This window comes from Zea mays, chromosome 1, assembly GCF_902167145.1.
Source record: "Zea mays cultivar B73 chromosome 1, Zm-B73-REFERENCE-NAM-5.0, whole genome shotgun sequence".
Classification (NCBI taxonomy): Eukaryota; Viridiplantae; Streptophyta; class Magnoliopsida; order Poales; family Poaceae; genus Zea; species Zea mays.
In genome coordinates this window covers 231,716,046-231,742,292 of record NC_050096.1, presented here as the reverse complement: position 1 = coordinate 231,742,292, position 26,247 = coordinate 231,716,046, and the positions used below count along the sequence as shown (strand labels likewise).

Sequence of the window (26,247 nt, the reverse complement as noted above, 5' to 3'; positions counted from 1 at the left end):
GATGCATCTTTTCAAGGTCAAGGACGTCGCACACAGGTGAATAAAGTTTTGGGAAGTATATGCAAATATCTCTGGCCTGGTGTAGTGATGGAGAAAGGCGTTGAGGTGCCTTGTATGTCTTGGGATCAGTACGGGCTCGCGTTCAATGCGGAACATAGGAATGCCCAAGGTGCTGTGTGGCATGAGTTCTGGGTATGTTCTCTAGCCCAACTTGAATTGATTCAACTATACAATGTGCTAAAAATCTTGTTTCTTGTTTTTTTCAGAAACGTTACAAGTTGCCTGAAGATGGAAGTATGAACGATCGTGCACGTATCGTTTTTAACAAGAGCACGACTACCTTGGTTAGGGATCAGATGTATTATGCTCGGATCCAAGTCACTTCTGATTACATATTAAGGCAGGAAGGACGTCGGCCACGTTCCAAAAGTGAGGCATCAAACAAATACTTAACCGAAGAAGAATATCTTGAGGTAAATTGTTTTTATCCTAATTCATGTCCAAGTGTTAGTACTAACAATACATTGGATCGAAATAAAGTTTTCAGACTCGGTGCCATGGATGGCATCAAATGAGGCTGGTTGGCGGGCTGTATGCAAATATTGGGCAACAGATGGATTTAAAGGTGTTTCATTGAGAAACAGCTCAAATCGTGGGCATGATGTTCACCACAGATATGGTGGTGATGGCCACGTTCGTTTGGCAAAGCGCATGGTAAGTGTAATTTATGGTCGTGCATATCATGAATCTTCTATGTGTTTTATGTTATTTTCTTTTGCCTGTAGGAAGCTAGTTCTGGTGTTACGCCGAGTGATGTTCAGGTTTACCTTAGAGGTCACAGGGGGTCGGATCCTACAAATCCAGAACAGTTGTGTTCTCAGTCAGCTGCTGAGCGTGTGGTGAGACTTTCGCAACTAGTTACAATGCACTTCTATTCTAAGAGTCGAGAAAAATATAACTGCATTGTTTATTATTTGTCAGGCCTCATATGGTGCTTCCATGATGTCGGAGCATGGGCAAGACTATGATTGGATGAATCAGCCTATCGATCCTCAGGTTGTGTATGCTAGTGGAGGCGGAAAACCTCATGGACGGTGAGTTTGCTATTATTAATTCGTCGATTTGATCTTTTCTAACATGATGTGTTGCGTGTTTAACTTCTTTCTATTTTTTGTAGTTACCCTATGTTTGGTAGTGTTATCGACTCGACTCAGGTGAGGCCTGAAAGGTCTCGCCCATCGAGGTCGTCTAGCTGTGGTCCTCGCTCTAGTACCCAAGGAAACGCCGAGCTGATCCGGGTGTAGGAAGCTTTGAGGCGGCAGGAGGAGTATAACAAGCAACAACAAGAGTACTGGGCTGCTCAATTTGCACGACAGCAGGAGATGATGCAGGTAATTAGATCCTCGTGAGCCTCTACTATAATTGGAGCATATATTTTCTAATATATCCTCGTAACATAGCTTTCAATTTCTTTCAGCAAATAGCACTAGGGCAACGTCCAGATTTTTCAGCGATGACTATGCCACCTCCTCCACCTATCCCGCAGTTTGTACCGACTCCACAATTTAGTTGGCCCACACCTGCACCTCAGGTTATATTACTTGACTTTTTCTTTTGACGTTGCATAACAAGAATTTAACTACTAACACATTTTTTTGAATGTTGTAGGTCCCTCCAGGAAACTTGCTAACTCCGCGAAATGAGGACTCTGAAGATGCGGTCGCTTCTTTTGTGGACGGTCTTCTAAACAGCGGAGGAGCTAGCGGATCAAATCAACCCCATCCATTTGATCAACCTCCTCCATTTGAGTAGCCTGTCTCCTTGTGTTTTTCTCGTACTATGGACTTGTGAACTTGTGGTATTGGGAACTTGTGCTATTGTGAACTTGTGAACTTGTGTTTTAATTTGTGGAACATTTTGTGAATTTAATTGTGTGTTTCATGTGAAACGATGAATTATGGATATTTGTGGTATTGTATGTGATTCTGGATGAATTATTGAAAACTGGATATTGTGTGCAGATTGAATTTGTGTGATTGTTTGTAAAACAAAAAGCAGGAAAATTCTGTTTCTCTGTTTTTTTAATTACTTCCGACGACCTTTATTTCCGACGGGGCCGTCGGAAGTAAGCTGTGACGGCGGCAGGCGTCGGCGGCCGGCCGTCTGCGGGGCCCACCTCGCTTTATTTCCGACGGTCCCGCCCTGGCCGTCGGAAGTAAACTTACTTCCGACGGCCCCGTCGGAAACGCGGGTACTTCCGACTGGGTATCCCCTACGGCGTTACTTCCGACGGGACCCGCCTTAAGCCGTCGGAAGTAGTTATTTCCGTCGGTTTAGGATTTATTTCCGACGGTTTAGGCCGTCGGAAACTGGGCGTTTTTCTGTAGTGTTAAGATAGAACGTGTTCACAGTTCACGGCTCAATCTAACCAAACTGCAAAATGGGCATGGTTCATCCGGTTAATCAGATCACCAGCAAGTAGAGCAAAATGGTTACTTGTTTCTCCACAAGATATCATTTCCCTCTTCCCTGCAGCTGTACCCAGAACCCTCTCTTTTTTTCTTTTTTTTGAACACGCGCAATGCGAATCTCAAGTCTCGTAAGACAGACTAACCAAGAGCGGAATTTCTAGCTTCAGTAGATTGAACACGCAATGAGAACGGAGTTGGATTGGACAGCGTGCTGAAACTTCATCAGCTGATGTTGCAGTATCCCACACCAAATGCATGGATCCGATTCTGACAAACCTGGCTGGCGGCAATACGCGACGGCCCAGGCTGCCAGCACGCCGCCGCACGCTTGGCGGCAATGATTATCGGCTTTATCCGTGCCACCGTGTCCCTCTCCTCCCGACTTGGCAAGTCGGGAGGACCCTCCCGTCCCGCGGGGCCCACGTGAGATTCGACTTTCGAGGGAGGGAGGGAGGGAGGCGTCCGTTTCTGTCCGATCCGTTTATCGTGAGAGCTACTCCTAATTTCGGGACGACCATCGCTGTCTTTTGTCTAAAAAAAAGAGATCGCAACCACAGCGACCACGACGACGAGGACATCCCACCCACGCGAGAGGTCTGAAACCCAAGGCAAACCAACCGACCGATTAACCCACCACCGCCTCGCCTCGTCTCCGCTCTCTTCCTCGGACCAAGCCGGGCCGTTCGGCGGGAGGCAGGGGAAGCACGGGCAGGCAGCCATGAACGGCATCAACCCCAACGGCGGGTTCCTGTCGTACGGGAACATGGAGAGCTACGCGATGTGGGTGGCGACCGGCGTGGCGTCGGCCTTCTTCGCGTCCCTCGAGCGCTGCTCCTGCATCCACCTCCACACCGCGGAGGACGACGGCGACGAGGAGGAGGAGGACCTCGAGGAGGCCCGCCGCTCCTTCTCCCGCCCGATCCCTGAGTACTACTACGACCGGTCCGGCTCCTCCGCCTCCGTCGCCAAGATGTGACCTGACCGAACCGCGCCTCCCTCCGCCCAAGAAATGCGTGGTGATACGATCCGTTTCTTGATCTATTATGTGCTCTTGCTTGATTCGTTGAGTCTCTAGCCAAGAAGATGAACAACAACAAAAATATATATGGTGCTGCGTATGCCCATTGTAACAGTTGATGAGATCTGTGACTCCCCGTGTGTCCCGTGAGTTGCTGATGATTTCGTTCCCCCGTTTTTTTTAATCTTTCCCCCTTATTATGGGGTCCCAAATTGATGCGGAGATCTCGAGCGACTCTGCAAATTTCAGATGAGTGGTCATTTCAAGATTCCAATGTTCGTCTGCATTTACCTTCGCGTGCCACACGATTCTGCCCAGAGTGCATCCTAAGTTTTTTTTTAGCTCACTAGGTAGGGGATCGATGAACCCAAAGGAGCGTTCTGAATCATAGTGACGCGTAATGCAAAAAGTCCATGATGATGGTTGTCCTCAAGGGTCTTTGGTGGATACAGTACCGCAGACGAATGCATCACAAACCTAGTAGTCGGTTACTCATACCAATCTCTTGTTTCATTCACGATCTGCTCGTCTTCTCTCGATATAGGGAGCATGCGCTGTAGAAGAAAGTTTGTTCCCAGAATACAGGTGTTCGGACGGTCCGGCTATAGTCAGGAGCGCTGTCGTGGCTATAATCAGGAGCGCTGTCGTTAGAGATGATAATGGATCACGATTTGTGATAAGTTAAAACCCCGTCTGGACCGGAGCACTGAGGAACCAGCGGGCGTTCACAAACAATCCTGCATCCATTCCAGTCTCAAGATTGCAGGCTAGCAGATTCAAGTGTAAAACTAATGGCACAAAGCTCTCATCACTACAAGAGCTAACAGATTGCAGGCTAGCAGATTCAAGTGAACCATTGACCGGTTAGAATGGTCCAACCAAACAGCACCATGCATATTGCATATTCAGTCAGAACGTATGTACGTAGTACAGATTATTGCAGTCACATCAATGCAAGCGCTCGCCTCAAGCCCGTGTAAATGTTGCTGTTGTTTTACTCCTCTTGCCGGCTTCCTCCCTCTACCGCATGTCGTCCTCGGCCGCTCGCCCAGGCTGGGGCGCTGGGCGACTGCTGCTCCCGTGTTCACCTGACCATATGGGTCGCTGCGGCGAGCACGCCCTTGCCAAGCTGTAGACCAGGCCACCATAAGTTAATTACTTCTTAGTTCTGGTTTATACGATAATTACATCATTGAAAAGTATATTTGAAGAACTTTAGACATTCAAAAGTATATTTAGGTTCTTATTAAGCTCACAAACCTTAAAGTCACTATATTGATAGAGATGAAAGATTGTTGCACTAAGTTTGCATAAAAATTCTATTTGCATGATTTATCTGATGTTGAGGTAAATGACCCAATTTGTTGGTTCAGGGCTCTAAAGTTAGCTTTGCCAGAAACATCGATGATTTTTATGCATTTTTTGTATGTCAAAAAGACGGATTCTTATCCTAACATATTTATTGCTTATCGGGGCTTATTTACCATGTCTGTATTTTAGCATTGGCTGAAATAAGCTTTTCAGAATTGAAATTGTTGAGGTGCTATTTGAGGTTTACAATGTCTCAGGAACGACTGAACAATACTTTATGTATTGAGAAAAAAAATCATTGGATGAGAATGATATCAACAATACCATTGATAATTTTGCATTAAGAAATGCTAGAAGAAATTTTCAAGATAATGTACGGATTTTTTAATACTCCCAAAATCATGTTAGTTTTTGTCGATAAAAAACGTACACACATTATATCAAGCAAGTAAAAATATATATTTATATAGAAGATGTCCGTGCACATGAGTAGGGATGGCAGTGGGTAAGGTACCCAGTGGGCACATGAAGCCATACCCATACCCACTAAGAAAAAATTGACCCATACCCATACCCACTACCCATCATGGGTACAAAATTACGTCATACCCATACCCACCATGGGTAGCGGGTACCCATCGGGTACCCATACCCATTAACATTACATGATCATTTGAATCGCAAAAATAAGTACCAGCATAATAAATGTATCGAACCCAACATAATTTTATCACAGGTTCAACAATATTCAACATTAAATGGCAATATCATGCCTTCAAATCACACAAAACATAACATTGATTCTACCCGTGCCCTAATAGGGTTTTTACCCATCGGGAGCAAATTCATTTTATATGAGACATAAATCCGGACCCACATGTCATATATTAGCGGGTTCCCCATCGGGTAGCGGGTATGGGGCAACAGAGAACATACCCACGCCCACCATACCCGATGGGCATAACAAATGACCCAATAAAATACCCATGGGTATCAAAATCCGCCATACCCGTGCCCTAATAGGATTTTTACCCATCGGGTTTCGGGTTTCGGGTACCCATTGCCATCCCTACTGATAGTCGCCTAGAGGGGGGGGTGAATAGGGCGAAACTGAAATTTACAAATATAAACACAACTACAAGCCGGGGTTAGCGTTAGTAATAAGAAACGAGTCCGCAAGAGTGGGTGCAAAACAAATCCCAAGCGAAAGAGCGAGTGAGACACGGAGATTTGTTTTACCGAGGTTCGGTTCTTGCAAACCTACTCCCCGTTGAGGAGGCCACAAAGGCCGGGTCTCTTTCAACCCTTTCCCTCTCTCAAACGGTCCCTCGGACCGAGTGAGCTTTTCTCTTCTCAAATTAACCGGGAGCAAAACCTCCCGCAAGGACCACCACACAATTGGTGTCTCTTGCCTTGGTTACAAGTGATATTGATCACAAGAAAGAATGAAAGAGAGAAAGCAATCCAAGCACAAGAGCTCAAATGAACACGACAAATCACTCTCACTAGTCGCTAGGGCTTTGTGTGGAATTGGAGAGGATTTGATCTCTTTGGTGTGTCTAGAATTGAATGCTAGAGCTCTTGTAATATTTGGGAAGTGGAAAACTTGGATGCAATGAATGGAGGGGTGGTTGGGGTATTTATAGCCCCAACCACCAAATGTGGCCGTTGGGAACCTGTCTGTTCGATGGCGCACCGGACAGTCCGGTGCACACCGGACAGTCCGGTGCCCCCTGCCACGTCATCACTGTCGTTGGATTCTAGCCGTTGGAGCTTCTGACTTGTGGGCCCGCCTGGGTGTCCGGTGCACACCGGACAGGTACTGTTTGATGTCCGGTGCACCGGTATGGGCGTGCCTGACGTCTGCGCGCGCTGCGCGCGCATTAAATGCACCGCAGGGAGCCGTTGGCGCCGCAGGGAGCCGTTGCTTCGCTGGCACACCGGACAGTCCGGTGCACACCGGACAGTCCGGTGAATTTTAGCGGAGCGGCTGCCGCGCGAACCCGAGGCTGGCGAGTTCCGGAGACCGCGCTTCCTTGGAGCACCGGACATGTCCGGTGCACACCGGACAGTCCGGTGAATTATAGCGCGCCGGCTTCCGAGAATTCCCGAGGGCGAAGAGTTTGAGTTGGTGTCCTCTGGGCGCACCGGACACTGTCCGGTGCACACCGGACAGTCCGGTGCCTCCAGCCAGAGGTGCCCTCGGTTGCCTCATTGCTCCTTTGTTGAATCCAACACTTGGTCTTTTTATTGACTGAATGTGAACCTTTACACCTGTATACTCTATACACTGGGGCAAACTAGTTAGTTCGAATATTTGTGTTGGGCAATTCAACCACCAAAATTATTTGGGAACTAGGTGTAAGCCTAATTCCCTTTCAATCTCCCCCTTTTTGGTGATTGATGCCAACACAAACCAAAGCAAATATAGAAGTGCATAATTGAACTAATTTGCATAATGTAAGTGTAAAGGTTGCTTGGAATTGAGCCAATAAAACTACTTACAAGATATGCATGGAATGTTTCTTTCTTATTTAGCATTTTGGACCACGTTTGCACCACATGTTTTGTTTTTGCAAATCCTTTTGTAAATCCATTTCAAAGATCTTTTGCAAATAGTCAAAGGTAAATGAATAAGAGTTTGCAAAGCATTTTCAAGATTTGAAATTTTCTCCCCTCGTTTTAAATGCTTTTCCTTTGACTTAACAATACTCCCCCTAAATGAGATACTCCTCTTAGTGTTCAAGAGGGTTTTGATATACCATTTTTGAAATACTGCTTTCTCCCCCTTTTGATATACCAATTGAAAAATACTTTTGGAAAGTACTAAGTTTTTGAAATTTGTGGTGGTGCGGTCCTTTTGCTTTGGGCTCATTTCTCCCCCTTTTTGGCATGAATCGCCAAAAACGGAATCATTAGAGCCCTCGAAGTAATTTCTTCCCCTTTGGTCATAAGTAAATGAGTTAAGATTATACCAAAGACGAAGTCCTTTTCTTGGAGCGATGGCGAAGGATGAGTTACGGAGTGGAAGCCTTTGTCTTCGCCGAAGACTCCAATTTCCTTTCAATACACCTATGACTTGGTTTGAAATACACTTGAAAAACACATTAGTCATAGCATATGAAAGAGATATGATCAAAGGTATACAAATGAGCTATGTGTGCAAGTTAGCAAAAGAAATTTCTAGAATCAAGAATATTGAGCTCATGCCTAAGTTTGGTAAAAGATTGTTCATCAAGTGGCTTGGTAAAGATATCGGCTAATTGATCTTTAGTGTTAATATAAGAAATCTCGATATCTCCCTTTTGTTGGTGATCCCTAAGAAAATGATACCGAATGGCTATGTGCTTAGTGCGGCTATGCTCGACGGGATTGTCGGCCATTTTGATTGCACTCTCATTATCACATAGCAAAGGAACTTTGGTTAATTTGTAACCGTAGTCCCGCAGGGTTTGTCTCATCCAAAGCAATTGCGCGCAACAATGACCTGCGGCAATATACTCGGCTTCGGCAGTGGAAAGAGCGACCGAATTTTGCTTCTTTGAAGCCCATGACACCAAGGATCTTCCCAAGAACTGGCAAGTCCCCGATGTGCTCTTCCTATTAATCTTACATCCCGCCCAATCGGCATCCGAATAACCAATCAAATCAAAAGTGGATCCCCGAGGGTACCAAAGCCCAAACTTAGGTGTATAAGCCAAATATCTCAAGATTCGTTTTACGGCCGTAAGGTGGGATTCCTTAGGGTCGGATTGGAATCTTGCACACATGCATACGGAAAGCATAATGTCCGGTCGAGATGCACATAAATAAAGCAATGAACCAATCATCGATCGGTATACCTTTTGATCGACGGATTTACCTCCCGTGTCGAGGTCGAGATGCCCATTGGTTCCCATGGGTGTCTTGATGGGCTTGGCATCCTTCATTCCAAACTTGGTTAGAATGTCTTGAGTGTACTTCGTTTGGCTAATGAAGGTGCCCTCTTGGAGTTGCTTGACTTGGAATCCTAGAAAATACTTCAACTCCCCCATCATCGACATCTCGAATTTCTGTGTCATGATCCTACTGAACTCTTCACATGTAGACTCGTTAGTAGACCCAAATATAATATCATCAACATAAATTTGGCATACAAACAAGTCATTTTCAAGAGTTTTAGTAAAGAGTGTAGGATCGGCCTTGCCGACTTTGAAGCCATTAGAAATAAGGAAATCTCTTAGGCATTCATACCATGCTCTTGGGGCTTGCTTGAGCCCATAAAGCGCCTTAGAGAGCCTATAGACATGGTTAGGGTACTCACTGTCTTCAAAGCCGGGAGGTTGCTCAACATAGACCTCTTCCTTGATTGGTCCGTTGAGGAAGGCACTTTTCACGTCCATTTGATAGAGCTTAAAGCCATGGTAAGTAGCATAGGCCAATAATATGCGAATTGACTCAAGCCTAGCTACGGGTGCATAGGTTTCACCGAAATCCAAACCTTCGACTTGTGAATACCCTTTGGCCACGAGTCGAGCTTTGTTCCTTGTCACCACACCATGCTCATCTTGCTTGTTGCGGAAGACCCATTTGGTTCCTACAACATTTTGGTTAGGACGTGGAACTAAATGCCATACCTCGTTCCTCGTGAAATTGTTGAGCTCCTCTTGCATTGCCACCACCCAATCCGAATCTTGAAGTGCTTCCTCTATCCTGTGTGGCTCAATAGAGGAGACAAAAGAGTAATGTTCACAAAAATGTGCAACACGAGATCGAGTGGTTACCCCCTTATGAATGTCGCCGAGGATGGTGTCGACGGGGTGATCTCGTTGTATTGCTTGGTGGACTCTTGGGTGTGGCGGCCTTGGTTCTTCCTCATCCTCCTTATCTTGATCATTTGTATCTCCCCCTTGATCATTGCCATTATCTTGAGGTGGCTCATCTTCTTGATTTTGTCCTTCATCAACTTGAGCTTCATCCTCATTTTGAGTTGGTGGAGATGCTTGCGTGGAGGAGGACGGTTGATCTTGTGCATGTGGAGGCTCTTCGGATTCCTTAGGACACACATCCCCAATGGACATGTTCCTTAGCGCTATGCATGGAGCCTGTTCTTCACCTATCTCATCAAGATCAACTTGCTCTACTTGAGAGCCGTTAGTTTCATCAAACACAACGTCACATGAGACTTCAACTAGTCCAGTGGACTTGTTAAAGACTCTATATGCCCTTGTGTTTGAGTCATATCCTAGTAAAAAGCCTTCTACAGTTTTAGGTGCAAATTTAGATTTTCTACCTCTTTTAACAAGAATAAAGCATTTGCTACCAAAAACTCTGAAGTATGAAATGTTGGGCTTTTTACCGGTTAGGAGTTCGTAGGATGTCTTCTTGAGGATTCGGTGAAGATATAACCGGTTGATGGCGTAGCAGGCAGTGTTGACCGCTTCGGCCCAAAACCGGTCCGGTGTCTTGTACTCATCAAGCATGGTTCTTGCCATGTCCAATAGAGTTCGATTCTTCCTCTCCACTACACCATTTTGTTGAGGTGTGTAGGGAGAAGAGAACTCATGCTTGATTCCCTCCTCCTCAAGGAAGCCTTCAATTTGAGAGTTCTTGAACTCCGTCCCGTTGTCGCTTCTTATTTTCTTGATCCTTAAGCCGAACTCATTTTGAGCTCGTCTCAAGAATCCCTTTAAGGTCTCTTGGGTTTGAGATTTTTCCTGTAAAAAGAATACCCAAGTGAAGCGAGAATAATCATCCACAATAACTAGACAGTACTTACTCCCGCCGATGCTTATGTAAGCAATCGGGTCGAATAGATCCATGTGTAGGAGCTCCAGTGGCCTGTCGGTCGTCAAGATGTTCTTGTGTGGATGATGGGTTCCAACTTGCTTTCCTGCCTGGCATGCGCTACAAACCCTGTCTTTCTCAAAATGAACATTTGTTAATCCTAAAATGTGTTCTCCCTTTAGAAGCTTGTGAAGATTCTTCATCCCAACATGGGCTAGTCGGCGGTGCCAGAGCCAACCCATGTTAGTCTTAGCAATTAAGCAAGTGTCGAGTTCAGCTCTATCAAAATCTACCAAGTATAGCTGACCCTCTAACACTCCCTTAAATGCTATTGAATCATCACTTCTTCTAAAGACAGTGACACCTACATCAGTAAAAAGACAGTTGTAGCCCATTTGACATAATTGGGAAACAGAAAGCAGGTTGTAATCTAATGAATCAACAAGAAAAACATTGGAAATAGAATGGTCAGAAGATATAGCAATTTTACCAAGACCTTTGACCAAACCTTGATTTCCATCCCCGAAAGTGATAGCTCGTTGGGGATCTTGGTTTTTCTCATATGAGGAGAACATCCTTTTCTCCCCGGTCATGTGGTTTGTGCACCCGCTGTCGAGTATCCAACTTGAGCCGCCGGATGCATAAACCTACAAAACAAATTTAGTTCTTGACTTTAGGTACCCAAACTGTTTTGGGTCCTTTGGCATTAGATACAAGAACTTTGGGTACCCAAACACAAGTCTTGGAGCCCTTGTGTTTGCCCCCAACAAACTTGGCAACGACCTTGCCGGATTTGTTAGTCAAAACATATGATGCATCAAAGGTCTTAAATGAAATGCTATGTTCATTTGATGCATTGGGAATCTTCTTCTTAGGCAACTTGGCACGGGTTGGTTGCCTAGAACTAGATGTCTCACCCTTATACATAAAAGCATGATTAGGGCCAGAGTGAGACTTCCTAGAATGAATTTTCCTAATTTTGTCCTCGGGATAACCGGCAGGGTATAAAATGTAACCCTCGTTATCCTGAGGCATGGGAGCTTTGCCCTTAACAAAGTTGGACAATCTCTTAGGAGGGGTACTAATTTTGACATTGTTTCCCCTTTGGAAGCCAATGCCATCCTTAATGCCCGGGCGTCTCCCATTATAAAGCATGCTACGAGCAAATTTAAATTTTTCATTCTCTAGGTTGTGCTCGGCAATTTTAGCATCTAGTTTTGCTATATGATCATTTTGTTGTTTAATTAAAGCCATATGATCATGAATAGCATTAATATCAACATCTCTACATCTAGTACAAATAGATACATGCTCAATAATAGATGTAGAGGGTTTGCAAGAATTAAGTTCAACAATCTTAGCATGAAGAATATCATTTTTATCTTTAAGATTGGAAATTGTAACTTTGCAAACATCAAAATCTTTAGCCTTAGCAATTAAATTTTCATTCTCTAATCTAAGGCTAGCAAGAGATACATTCAATTCATCAATCTTAGCAAGCAAGTCAACATTATCATCTCTAAGATTGGGATTTGAACCATTACAAACATGTGAATCAACCTTAGCATTTAAAATAGCATTTTCATTCCTAAGGTTGTCAATTATCTCACGGCAAGTGCTTAGCTCACTAGATAATTTTTCACATTTTTCTACTTCTAGAGCATAAGCCTTTTTAACCTTAACATGTTTTTTGTTTTCTTTAATTAGACAATCCTCTTGGGAATCCAAAAGGTCATCCTTTTCATGAATAGCACTAACCAATTCATTTAATTTTTCCTTTTGAGCTATGTTAAGGTTGGCAAAAAGGGAACGCAAATTATCCTCCTCATCACTAGCATTATCATCACTAGAAGATTCATATTTAGTGGAGGAGTTAGATTTAACCTTTTTCCTTTTGCCATCCTTTGCCATGAGGCACTTGTGGCCGACGTTGGGGAAGAGAAGTCCCTTGGTGACGGCGATGTTGGCGGCGTCCTCGTCGTCGGAGGAGTCGCTTGAGCTTTCGTCGGAGTTCCACTCCCGACAAACATGGGCAGCACCGCCCTTCTTCTTGTAGTACCTCTTCTTCTCCTTTCGCCTCCCCTTCTTGTCGTCACCTCGGTCACTGTCACTAGATATAGGACATTTAGCAATAAAATGACCGGGCTTACCACACTTGTAGCAAACCTTCTTGGAGCGGGACTTGTAGTCTTTCCCCCTCCTTTGTTTGAGGATTTGGCGGAAGCTCTTGATGACGAGCGCCATTTCCTCATTGTCGAGCTTGGAGGCGTCGATTGGTTGTCTACTTGGTGTAGACTCCTCCTTCTTCTCCTCCGTTGCCTTGAATGCAACGGGTTGAGCTTCGGATGTGGTGGCATCATCAAGCTCGTTGATCTTCCTCGAGCCTTCGATCATGCACTCGAAACTCACAAAATTCCCGATAACTTCCTCGGGGGTCATTTTAGTATATCTAGGATTACCACGGATTAATTGAACTTGAGTAGGGTTAAGGAAAATAAGAGATCTTAGAATAACCTTAACCATCTCGTGGTCATCCCACTTTACGCTCCCGAGGTTGCGCACTTGATTCACCAAGGTCTTGAGCCGGTTGTACATGTGTTGTGGCTCCTCCCCTTTGCGAAGCCGGAACCGACCGAGCTCCCCCTCGATCGTTTCCCGCTTGGTGATCTTGGTGAGCTCGTCTCCCTCGTGCGCGGTTTTGAGCACATCCCAAATCTCCTTGGCGCTCTTCAACCCTTGTACTTTGTTATACTCCTCTCTACTTAGAGAGGCGAGGAGTATTGTTGTTGCTTGAGAGTTGAAGTGCTCGATTTGGGCCACCTCATCCTCATCATAGTCCTCATCCCCTACCGACGGTACCTGCGCGCCAAACTCAACAACATCCCATATGCTTTTGTGGAGCGAGGTTAGATGAAATCGCATTAAATCGCTCCACCTAGCGTAATCTTCACCATCAAAAGTTGGTGGTTTGCCTAATGGGACGGAAAGTAAAGGTGTATGTTTGGAAATGCGAGGGTAACGTAGGGGGATCTTACTATACTTCTTGCGCTCTTGGCGCTTAGAAGTGACGGAGGGCGCATCGGAGTCGGAGGTCGATGTTGATGAAGTGTCGGTCTCGTAGTAGACCACTTTCCTCATCCTCTTGTGCTTGTCGCCTTTCCGATGCGGCTTGTGGGAAGAAGATTTTTCCTTCTTCTCTTTGTGGTGAGAAGAAGATTTCTTCTCCTTCCCTTTGTTGGAGGAGCTCTTTTTCTTCTCCCTCCTTTTGGTGCGGGACTCTTCCGATGAAGTGCTCCCGTGGCTCGTAGTGGGCTTTTCGCCGGTCTCCATCTCCTTCTTGGCGTGATCTCCCGACATCACTTCGAGCGGTTAGGCTCTAATGAAGCACCGGGCTCTGATACCAATTGATAGTCGCCTAGAGGGGGGGGGTGAATAGGGCGAAACTGAAATTTACAAATATAAACACAACTACAAGCCGGGTTAGTGTTAGAAATATAAACGAGTCCGCGAGAGAGGGCGCAAAACAAATCGCACGCAAATAATGAAGTGTGACACACGGATTTGTTTTACCGAGGTTCGGTTCTCTCAAACCTACTCCCCGTTGAGGAGGCCACAAAGGCCGGGTCTCTTTCAACCCTTCCCTCTCTCAAACGGTCCCACGGACCGAGTGAGCTTCTCTTCTCAAATCAAAGCCGGGAACAAAACTTCCCCGCAAGGGCCACCACACAATTGGTGCCTCTTGCCTTGATTACAATGAAGTTTTGATCACAAGAATAAGTGAGAAAGAAAAGAAGTAATCCAAGCGCAAGAGCTCAAATGAACACGGCAAATCACTCTCACTAGTCACTAGGGTTTTGTGTGGAATTGGAGAGGATTTGATCTCTTTAGTGTGTCTAGAATTGAATGCTAGAGCTCTTGTAGTAGTTGAGAAGTGGAAAACTTGGATGCAATGAATGGTGGGGTGGTTGGGGTATTTATAGCCCCAACCACCAAACTTGACCGTTGGCTGGAGGCGTCTGCACGATGGCGCACCGGACAGTCCGGTGCACACCGGACAGTCCGGTGCCCCTGCCACGTCATCACTGCCGTTGGATTCTGACCGTTGGAGCTTCTGACTTGTGGGCCCGCCTGGGTGTCCGGTGCACACCGGACATGCACTGTTTGATGTCCGGTGCACCGGCATGGGCGTTCCTGACGTCTGCGCGCGCTGCGCGCGCATTAAATGCAGCGCAGGGAGCCGTTGGCGCCGCAGGGAGCCGTTGCTCCGCTGGCACACCGGACAGTCCGGTGCACACCGGACAGTCCGGTGAATTTTAGCGGAGCGGCTGCCGCGCGAACCCGAGGCTGGCGAGTTCAGGAGGCCGAGCTTCCTTGGAGCACCGGACATGTCCGGTGCACACCGGACAGTCCGGTGAATTATAGCGGAGACGCCTGGAAATTCCCGAAGGTGGCGAGTTTGAGTCTGAGTCCCCTGGTGCACCGGACAGGTACTGTTCACTGTCCGGTGGCACACCGGACAGTCCGGTGCGCCAGACCAGGGGTGCCTTCGGTTGCCCCTTGGCTCCTTTGTTGAATCCAAAACTTGGTCTTTTTATTGGCTGAGTGTGAACCTTTTATACCTGTATAATCTATACACTTGGGCAAACTAGTTAGTCCAAGGATTTGTGTTGGGCAATTCAACCACCAAAATTATATAGGAACTAGGTGTAAGCCTAATTCCCTTTCAGATGGCGCACCGGACAGTCCGGTGCACACCGGACAGTCCGGTGCCCCCTGCCACGTCATCACTGTCGTTGGATTCTAGCCGTTGGAGCTTCTGACTTGTGGGCCCGCCTGGGTGTCCGGTGCACACCGGACAGGTACTGTTTGATGTCCGGTGCACCGGTATGGGCGTGCCTGACGTCTGCGCGCGCTGCGCGCGCATTAAATGCACCGCAGGGAGCCGTTGGCGCCGCAGGGAGCCGTTGCTTCGCTGGCACACCGGACAGTCCGGTGCACACCGGACAGTCCGGTGAATTTTAGCGGAGCGGCTGCCGCGCGAACCCGAGGCTGGCGAGTTCCGGAGACCGCGCTTCCTTGGAGCACCGGACATGTCCGGTGCACACCGGACAGTCCGGTGAATTATAGCGCGCCGGCTTCCGAGAATTCCCGAGGGCGAAGAGTTTGAGTTGGTGTCCTCTGGGCGCACCGGACACTGTCCGGTGCACACCGGACAGTCCGGTGCCTCCAGCCAGAGGTGCCCTCGGTTGCCTCATTGCTCCTTTGTTGAATCCAACACTTGGTCTTTTTATTGACTGAATGTGAACCTTTACACCTGTATACTCTATACACTGGGGCAAACTAGTTAGTTCGAATATTTGTGTTGGGCAATTCAACCACCAAAATTATTTGGGAACTAGGTGTAAGCCTAATTCCCTTTCACCTACACATGAGCGGGTGTTGACTGTAACTGACCCTAACTAGTGACTTCTTACCTTACCGAGCCTTAACGATTCTAAGTTCTAACACATCACAGAGCAGCGAATACCGCCCACTTTCAATGGTGGAAAGATAACGGGTCGCTGCACTCCAGACCTTTCTAGTCCCATGCGCCCTTTCTCGCAGACCACCATCTTTCTTTTAATCTGCTCTTCCACTAGGGACGCCCGTTCCAAGTTAGGAGTTGGGCTGCGGCCGCTTAGACGAAAGTCATGGCGTCCCGACTCATAGAGGCCACTTAGACGAAAGTCATGGCGTCCCGACTCATAGAGCGGCGAGCAATACGCCAGGCTGGATTCACAGAGCAGCGAATACCGTCCGCTTCCAACGGTGAAAGTATAACGGGTCGTTGCACTTCGGGCCTTTCTCGGTGACCGCCATCTTTTTTTTAATGTGCTCCTCCACTGCGGACGCCCACGTGACTCGTGAGCATGGTTTTAAAGTCGTCCGACTAATCGCGATTAGTCGCGATTAGTCGGACTTATCGCTGCTGCAAGGCCGATTAGGGCCACCGACGCGATTAGGGCGACTAGAAACCTAGTCGTCCGACTAATCGCGATTAGTCGGCGATTGGTCGTCCGATTAGGCTTGTTCTCGACTAGGTGTTCTGTTTTGGGCTCCAGGCTGCTCTTTTCTATTTGGGCCGGCCCACCAGGGGAGCTGAAACTGAGCGCCAGTGTGCCAATGTCGTTGCCCCTCTTGTACAGTCTTTTACCCTAGCTGGAGTTGAGCGCCGCCGCCTTCATTTGCTTGCTGCTAACTGCTCTGAGCGCCGCCGCCCTCCTCTGCTTGCTGCTGCTCTGAGCGCCGCCGCCTTCATTTGATTGCTGCTAACTGCTCTGAGCGCCGCCGCCCTCCTCTGCTTGCTGCTAACTGCTCTGAGCGTCGCCGCCCTCCTCTGCTTGCTGCTGCTCTGAGCGCCACCGCCCTCCTCTGCTTGCTGGACTGGAGATGGACTGCTGAGTGCTAACTGTTGTGCTGAGCGTCGTCGCCCTCATCTTCTTGTTGGAGCTGGACTGCTGACTGCTGAGCGCCGCCTGCTCTGCTCTGTTCAGAGTTCAGACCATCCTCCACTCCCTCCTGCTCTGTTGTTCTTTTGCTGGAACAGAGATGAGCACTTCTGGTAATCTCTCCCTCCTCTAGTCTTTTGTTCTTTTGCTGGAAACAGAGATGAGCACTTCTTGAGTTGCTCTTTGCTTGCTGCAGATGAGGATGGGAGTCGACTAGGATTTGCAATCTAGTATACTGTTATATATATATATATATATATATATGGTCCTGTTATAGATGGACGACTATAGGACGACTAGGGAGTCGACTAATCGAGCTAATCGATGACTAATCGCGATTAGTCACCTTATCGGTGCTTAGGCGACTAGAGTCGACTAGCCGACTTTAAAACCTTGCTCGTGAGCAAGCAAAGATGGAGTGGACGGGGAGGATGCATGACTAACTCGTTGTCATCTCATACGGCGTGATACCATGGCTTGTGTATACATTGATTGCTCGAGGGCAAATGGAGAGCAGTTGGGCTTGGACGGCAGGTCGGCAGCCGAATTTGGATTCAACTTCACGGAGTTGACCGAACATCCCAGTGGATGACGGCAGCTAGCTTGTAGGATCATCCGACGTGTTCTTCAACTCCAATCATGCCGGCCGCATCAAGCTTTCTTAAACTAAACCTCTACTTGTTTACATTGCAACGAAGCTTGTACTATTTGCTTGCATGTATATATACTTGGATCAAGTTAAAAGTACTAGTCAATTAGTCAGCATCGTAATTTCGTTTTATGTTGTCCAGCTGAATAATAGAGAATGTCTTATCTTCGCTTGTGGCGTGTTCTGATGAAATATCATCGTCTCCTACTCAAAGACGAGGAGCGGAAGGGACAAAAAAAAAAGAACCATCTTCTATTGTTTCCTTGTTCGTTTGTTCAGGAATGAATCAAGAATCATTCCAGCTGATCAAAACTTATATAAATTAGAGAAACAAATCGGCTAAGAATTGTGAGAATCATTCCAGCTGATCAAAACTTATATAAATTAGAGAAACAAATCGGCTAAGAATTGTGAGGGAAAATCTATTGAGAAGACTACAACAGTTAGGTAGTTAAGCACGTAGAGAAAAAAACACAATGTCAGAACCACAGGTCCCAGTAAAAATTCTCATCATCAAAAGGCAGTTTCTAGATAAAGGAAAATAGAATTCCAGCCTATGCAAGAGTTTTGCCCTCGACCATCCATTATTACAAAGTTTCAGTCTCTCACCGTCACCGATGAAGAGCGGCTCTCAATCAAAAGTGACAAAAGTGTGTGACAGAGAGAGCGTATGAGCTAGCGGCAAACTAAGCTGTAGGCCTATAATTTACATGACCTCATGGAAGAGGAAGACCTGCAGCTCCACTAATCACTCTGCATGGCTGCGTTACAAAAAGGAAAAAGCCTCTGCCTATCTCTCGATGCATGCAAGTGCAGACCTGGAGCCCGGAGCTGGTCAGTTGTGCAGAGGGTTTGGCCCCTGGGGCACCAGCCTCTTGGACACAATACGCATTTGCTTGCAACAATCGTCACCGAGGTGTCGCCCTGACGCTGAAGAAGATGACTGGTTGGGCAAGCAGCAGCCTTTGCCCGGCGGCGAGCCACCGCCACCGCCGCCGCTGTCGCTCACGGCTAACGCACCCAGTTCTGCAACTCTTCGGCTATAGCCAACGGTTGCCAGGTCCGCCATTAGAAGAAGGCTGATGAGCACCAGCGTCGGCCTGGCTTTTAGGGGGTTCCTCACCATGCTGCGACGCAAGACAAAAAGAAGAGAAGGCGAGGTGGTGGTGGAGGAGGAGGAGGAGGAGGAGTTTCAAGCACAAATCTGATGCTTTGGTGCCTTATAGCGAGAGAGAGAGAGAGGATTTATGGACCTCCAACTACTACTTCTTTTTTTCCCCATCGGAAGAAGTCTAAGGAAGTAAATGCCGTGTATGATGATGTGCACGGACTTGACTTCTCATCGGCGACGTGACGTAGTGACAGCCTGCCTGACAGATTGATCTCTTATACTAATATATTACGGCATGTCTTCAAGGGAAGAGAACAGTGCGCATAGATTTCAATTCGCTTTCGCAGTTACGCCGGCTGATGAACACCTCGCTCCGTTGCTCTACCAGTAGAGAAAGAAAATGTGCCAGGATGATGATGTGAGTAAGTGTACACACGTTGGGCTAGAAGACACGCATGTCTCCCCTTAGCATGACGCAGAAGCCTTCCACCGGCGCAGAAGAGCACAAACTTGCACCGTCGTAGCACACCATCTATCTATTCGTTGGTAGGTGAGGAGTTTTGACTCAATCAAAGGTGAGAGTACAGAGGTGAAGCCGGGATCAGTGCTGGATCGGTCATTGCCACTGCTCTTTTCTTAGTATTTTGCATGGATTTCATGCCACGTGAGCGAATTTTTTAGCACCGCACCGACCGCGCTTCAATGCCAGAGAGACCAAACAAACACGTCCTCAAGATTCTCAGACAACGGCACAGTTGGAGCATGAGTGTTCCAAGGAAGATTGGAAGCCGTTCTGCAACCAAATGCATGCCTGAAGGTTTCAGTCATTAAACTTCAGCCCCCGCAGACAGCTGATGAGCTGGCTACAGCAGCCAACTGAACCCTGGTTTTCCTCCCCGGATCGCTCGCGGTCGTCGGAGATGTGACCGCGCGACTACGATGGATGCGATGCGCGCGAGGGCCTCGCGCTCAGGCCGTGCTCCAAGCAGTCAAGAGGTTCATATCACACTGATCAACGGTGCCCCGCCCGCCCGGCAACCGTATTACGCCCGGCAGCTGGCAACCGTGTTATTCTCGTCTTGGTTTCGGGTCGGTTTAGTCCAGATTTCTCAACTAAATTTTCTGTCAAAAATCTAGAATCTCAACCAAATAAGTACAACAACAGAATAAATTCTAAAAATCTAAGGAGTTCTATAGTTTAATTCAAAATCGCTTACTACCTCATATTTTCTATATTTTTGTCATCCATATTATAAACTTTCATGCTTTTATAAAATTTATAGTTGACAGTTGTTTCAACCAAACAAATTTCAGTTTTTCAAGATCTTCAGCTCACAGCTATAATCAGATTTTTAGGAATTTACCAAACAGACCTCCCTCATTATTGGAGTTTTTTTTTTTTGCTTCGGCTAGCTTTACTATTAGAACTGAAACTGTTTGCTTTTTTTACCATTTGATGAAATTACACGCAAAACCAAGCCCAAAATAATATACCAGTCCCAGCTGCTACGGCCGTAGTACGCGTATGCTAGATTGATCTTGCAAGTTCAGGCCATTAGTGCAAGAACATGCCAATTATGGCATTATATTTGTTGATTTAACATTAAATGAACAGAAGAAATTAAAGTTCATATGAACCGATCCAACCGCTAAACAAAGTTAAACTCTCTGGAAAAGATAATGCTCGACAATCTGAATACAGGGATAGCGTAAAAGGTATTACAGTATCAGTAAACCTTACAAGTATAATGACAAATGAAAACGGCATCAGCTGACACATCGATACATTCCTGTTCCGTCCGAATGAAGTATATAGCTTAAGAATGGGGGCTCTTGCCACAGCAGCTCAAGCAAAAATGAAGAAAGAAAAGCAGCTGGAGTAGAGACAATTTGCCGCTCTCTCTCAACAGATTGAGCTGCTGCCATGGCGCTAATTCACGGCACAGTCCACGTCTCAGCGAGCAGGGGAGGAGCTCAGTAAGTGAAAGGGTCAAAAAAAAAAAAATGGAATCAGATTGGAGGGTATGGTATGTATACACGGGGAAGAAAAACTGCTTCCTGTCCTCAGTTTTGGATCTTCTCCACCTTGGCCTTGATCTTCTGCTCGACGATAGCCTTCTCGGTGTCGAGGCCGAACATCCGATTGAGAGCGTGCATGTTCTCGAGGGTCTCGTCAAGGGTGCGGCTGTTACCGCCGTCGCACCTCAGGTGCTGCAGCGGGCCGTGGAGGAGCTTGTTCACGATGCCGGTGCTTAGCTCCTCGATGGCTCTCCTTGTCTTCTTGGTGAGAGCGTCGTCCCCGATCTTCTGCAGGCACTTCTCGAGCTCCGAGGCCCGGATCCTGTCGGCGTAAGACCTCAGCTTCTTGATGGTTGGAACGGTCTCCAGCGAGTCCCGCCACGCCTCAAACCGTTTCAGCTCTTCGGCGATGATTGTCTGTGCCTCCATCGCCTTCCTGAGACGGTCTTCCTTGTTGGCTTCCACCACCTCTTTCAGGTCATCAACATTGTATACTCGCGCGGAGTCGATTTCAGAGACGCACGCGCTGACATTCCTTGGGACAGATATGTCGACGAAAAGCCGGGCACCACCCATGGCATCGGAAATTGTGGGAAGTGCCTCTGCGTGCTCTTTTGTGAACAATGGGGTTTCAGATGCAGTGCTCGTGAATAGGACATCAGCTTCAGCAGCAGCTTCGTACATCTCTGAAAGAGGCCTGTACACAATCTCGATACCTTTCATCTCCTCGCGGATGGCATCCACCCTTTCCACTGAACGGTTGACCACAACCACCTTCTTGCATCCTTTGGCAATAAGATGTTTGATCACTAGTTTTCCCATTTTACCAGCACCAATCAAAAGCATCCTAGCTGAAAGGGCTTCAGACTTTGGAAGCTTCATCAGGGCCAATTCAACTGCCGCTGAACTGACAGAAACAGCACCAGATGATATGTTGGTCTCGGAGCGCACACGCTTTCCAGCAGTAATTGCATCCTTGAACATTCTGTCGATGTTCTTCCCCAGGCCTCCACTATTTTGCCCACTTCTCACAACTTGTTTGACTTGAGCAAGGATTTGTCCTTCACCGAGAACCAAAGAGTCCAACCCAGCTGATACCTCGAACAGATGGCGTGTAGCATCACTGTCACGCAGCATGAATAGGTGCTCCTTAAGCTCAGAAGCAGGAATACCACTTTTCTGTGAAATCGCAAAAAAGAAACACTCATTAAGGAATCTTTCCTAATATTTCTTTGAGCAGCCAAGAAACTGCGGCAAGAAGACTGAGCAGAAAGAGTTGATCGATTGGTTCTCACCTTTGACATCCAGTCAACTACTTCTCTGATACCTCGGTTCCATGATAGGGCTACCACATAAATTTCCATTCTATTACAAGTACTAAGAACAGCAGCCTCTTCAATATGGTTTAGACTAGTAAGTTCTTGAATAGCACGGGGCCATAGTTCCTCTGCAACCGCAAGTTTTTCACGCATCTCCACTGGTGCTGTGTGTACACTGAGACCTATCACAGCTACGCTACTCCTTTCCTTCATGTACCCTGGTAGTGAATATATAAAGTTAAAGCATTGTCAAACACTGGACAGAGCAAAGCAATTTGTTTCTGAAATAGATAATTTGGATATAATTGCACATCAACATAAAACTTTTATCAACTTATTTTTAAGACATTTATCCAATCAAATTCTAAAGGGTGAAAATAACATGCTCACACTTGATGAATATGACCGAAACAAGAACCCCCCCCCCCCCCCCCCCCCCCCAAAAAAAACATTTATGCACAAAATGAATGCCCAATAGCTGATGCCAAAAGCACATGCATATAATTATTTGTCATCGTTATCATTTAATCCTAGGTTCTTACAACATGCAATTTTGGTGGATATAGATATGACATTAAAATTTTGACCGTCGAACAGTTGTATACAAAGAGAAGCTCCACCAATATGTGAAGCATATAGCTCTACAATCAGCTAACAGCTAATTTCTCTTTGATGCCATCCGACCTGGCATCCTGCTACACATACTAATTAATTTTACTTGGCAAGAAGTTAGGCAGTGGACGTTTCTAAATTGCAACGAATATCACGACAATGAATATTCAAGTTATGCCTGGTCAAGGCAAAATTGCAACAGCACAAAGCAAAGTGCACGCCTACTCCTTTTTCATTCCCCAAAGCACCCACGCCTTTTGACCTGTACCAGAGCAAAACTAATCCCAACTGCCGCAATAGCCTCGAAGCGACGCAAACGATTCGCCAGGCCGGCACAATCCCAAGGTTATCGCAGGAAAGGCAACAACAGCGGCGGCAGACTCGATGACAGACAGGCGAGGGGGCAAAGCACTCACGGTCTGCGGAGATCTTGAACTGCTCGAGCGCGGCGATGCTGGCGGCCTTGGCCACCGCCTGCGCCTGGACCTCCACGCCGGCGTCGCAGCGCACCACCACGCCGGAGCGCCGCCTGCCGCCGGCAGGCACCCTTGCGCGGAGCGCCACAGCCGCCGGTCCCCGCGGCTTGGCGGCTGCCCCGAATGCCACGGCGGCGGCGGCGGCGGTCGCTGATGCGGTGCTCGCCATCATGTTAGATCAGGGAGGACAGAAAAGCAGCCTCCTTTGGCAAGGGAACCAAACCAATGCGACAATAATTTTTCGAGCAGAAAGAGAGAGAGAGAGGCGAGGAGAAACTCTTATTGGGCTCCTCCCTCGACCTCTCTCCCGCTCCAGGACTCGGAGCAGTTCTTGGGGAAGGGTCCTCGGTGGTGGGAGGGGGAGGAGATGTGAGATTGGTTTTGGCCTCGCGTTGGCCCGAGGGGACGAGTTGGCTTCACAGGAGGAAGAAAGGCTTTGTGATGCTTGGAGCCAAACTGCCCAAAGGTTATGGGAGGGGGGTCGTCGAGTTGCCGGTGCGGCATGGCGTGTGGGGCCCACACGTGGTGAGGTGCCTTTGGGCCTGGTCTTTAGGGGGTCGGCCCAGAATTTTCTATGCTAAAAAAATTACGTATGGGACCTCGTCATACAGCCAATCTCCCTCTCTCTCTCTTTCCTTTTATTTTCATTTTAGCAAGAAGCGATTGCAGAGAATATCGTATTGGACTGCTGCTTTTCTGTCTAAAATCAAATTGAGCTTTTACTAGGGTTTGGGTTGTTATTTTACAAACTTATCCTGATGAATTAGTTCTACACTTGACTCCTGTGTCGTTAATAAATAGGCTGTTTGGTTTGAGGAATGAGCTAGTTCATCATCTTCTCACTCCTTACTTTTTTGTTTGGTTTGTGGAATTGAATGAGTTGATCCATCATCACCTCATTCCGTATATTTAGTTAGTTAGTACTAATATGAGGAATGTGGTCATCCCACCAAATTTGAGAAATGAATCCATGATGCGCCACTACATTTTGGATGGAGTGATTCCTCAAACCAAACACCCCAAAAATACTTTACGAACCCGTATCTCAGTGAAGATTACCATACTGTACAAATCGTTCTTCTTTTTTAGTAAGAAAGTGAGATTTTGTGGAAACTGGATGCCTTGGCAACTTTCCATGCTATGCTCGTGCTATTATTTTTGCATGCCTATTTTATGCGCATGTTGGATTGCTGCACGTCGTGTGGGCCAGTTGGGTCGGGGATAGGGGAGGATGAGAGCAGGAGGGAGTGTCGGTGTGGCGACATGTGATTGGTTGCTGCCCCTTATCTCTCCCATCTTTGACCCCGGACGCCGCTTCGCTTTTTGTATGGACTACGAGGTGGGCACACGACATGGCAAAGCGTGTCCGCGTGGCGGCCACACTCTCTTGCTCACGTCTGTCTGTTGCACGGGCCTCTTCCCGTGGCATATTCGGCGTCTCATTTTGGGATGTGCGGAGCGTCAGCACCAATCCGTTGTGGTGCGTGGTCTACGTCTACTAGAGTAGACGGTTGCTGTATGGATCGCGCTGGTTACATCTATAGCAACAACATTTTAATTGCTAAGATAAGAGATGGTAACACATTTAAAGGTGAAAAGATGGTCTATTAGCACGTGTTGTTCGGATCCATGCTTGCTAATTTTAGCATCAAATGTTAGAAATATAGACATTTTTCATATCATTTTAATTCCATAAATTAACATTATGATGATGACATATAAAATATGTTTAATCATAGAAATCGCGATCTTAAATATATTCATAACAATATGGATCATGAGAACATAAAGCATATGAATTATATAAATATAATAAGCATATAAACAGTCAGAACAATTGAGAATTAACAGACAACAACATAAACAGCATGACTGTAAAATTAAGACAAACAGATTTATCATATTACTAGTATGAACAGGCATCGGACATGTCATGATATAATACGACAAAACAGATTGGATAAATTTATGGCTATATATAAAACAGCAGGTATGAACATATGTAACATATATTATCTGCAGAATGTAAAACAGTAAGGAGATGAATTGATCATACCCTCCCATGCGCTCCGAGGATCTAGATCCCTATCCAACTTCATTTGTCATGTCGTACGAGATGAAGACGCCAGGAACCAGCGATGAAGACAACGTTGGGCAGTCGCGTAGACGCTCCCCAAAACCCTAATTGTCGATCCCCCGAGCAGGGTCTCGAACGGCAAGGGCATCGGAGGCACCTGCCCTCTCGCCTCTCTGTGCGCGCAGAGCTACGAGATGGAAACACCCTCACTTGCGGCTGGACTATTCTGTTCGAACGGCAAGGGCTTCGGAGGCACCTGCCCTCTCGCCTCTCTGTGCGCGCAGAGCTACGAGATGGAAACACCCTCACTTGCGGCTGGACTGTTCTGTTCTCGTGTGTATCAAGTGCCAGGGGTTCTCCTCTATTTAACCTCTCGTAGAGGGAAGCTGAAGGAGAAGAGTCTGCACGCGACACGCCAAGAGACGAGCAGCTGAAGGACAACGGTCTCGCATGCAGCTGACGAAGAGACAAGCAGCTGAAAGGTTTACGCGGTTAGTGGGTGCTAAAAATTAACACAACCACACCACGCCCGCCTGCCTGCCTCGCCTCGCCACGCCCGGCCCGGGCGGCGGCGCGCGCGCGTGTGGCACGCCCTTGTCCATTTCTTGACTTCTCAAGTTAAGTGGAATAAATCCCACCATATAAGTCAAGCCAAAAGACCCTTGGACTTCCAATGTGGTACTATTGGTATTCTCCACCATTACACACCATAGAGTTTATTCAATAAATGGGCCAAGCCCATAAAAGATCCAACAATTCCCACCAAACTCTAGGGTTTGTAATGATGAAGTATAAGAATCACAATCTTTTGATATACCAGTGTTTCGATGGAGACTGTTAAGTTGAACATCCATCTAGAATAAGAGTTTCACTCATTCACAACTGAACAATGGACTATGCCTTGAATTAACAGTTTTGTGCGAAATAAGA

At 46.9% G+C, this 26,247-nt stretch overlaps 3 protein-coding genes and 1 long non-coding RNA gene across 4 annotated transcripts; 2 read left to right on the top strand and 2 right to left on the bottom strand.

Moving 5' to 3' along the window:
* Positions 1–1,302: 1,302 nt before the first annotated feature.
* Positions 1,303–1,704, top strand: LOC109943751 (uncharacterized). The gene is made up of 3 exons (XR_002266829.1): positions 1,303–1,391; positions 1,478–1,591; positions 1,669–1,704. It is a non-coding gene; the product is annotated as an uncharacterized lncRNA (long non-coding RNA).
* Positions 1,705–3,019: 1,315 nt separating this feature from the next.
* On the top strand, positions 3,020–3,773 carry LOC100383109 (uncharacterized). Its single transcript, NM_001328568.1, has one exon. The coding sequence runs from the start codon at positions 3,190–3,192 to the stop codon at positions 3,445–3,447; it is 258 nt and encodes an 85-aa protein (NP_001315497.1). The 5' UTR covers positions 3,020–3,189; the 3' UTR covers positions 3,448–3,773.
* Positions 3,774–18,231: 14,458 nt separating this feature from the next.
* LOC100277693 (uncharacterized) lies at positions 18,232–18,919 on the bottom strand. Its single transcript, NM_001364092.1, has one exon. The coding sequence runs from the start codon at positions 18,827–18,829 to the stop codon at positions 18,539–18,541; it is 291 nt and encodes a 96-aa protein (NP_001351021.1). The 5' UTR covers positions 18,830–18,919; the 3' UTR covers positions 18,232–18,538.
* Positions 18,920–20,374: 1,455 nt separating this feature from the next.
* On the bottom strand, positions 20,375–23,665 carry LOC100193466 (Glutamyl-tRNA reductase 1 chloroplastic). Its single transcript, NM_001138582.1, is given in 3 exon segments — positions 20,375–22,012; positions 22,129–22,370; positions 23,181–23,665. Coding segments are annotated over 3 exon segments (1,608 nt in total). The 5' UTR covers positions 23,413–23,665; the 3' UTR covers positions 20,375–20,878.
* Between the last annotated feature and the right edge of the window lie 2,582 nt (positions 23,666–26,247).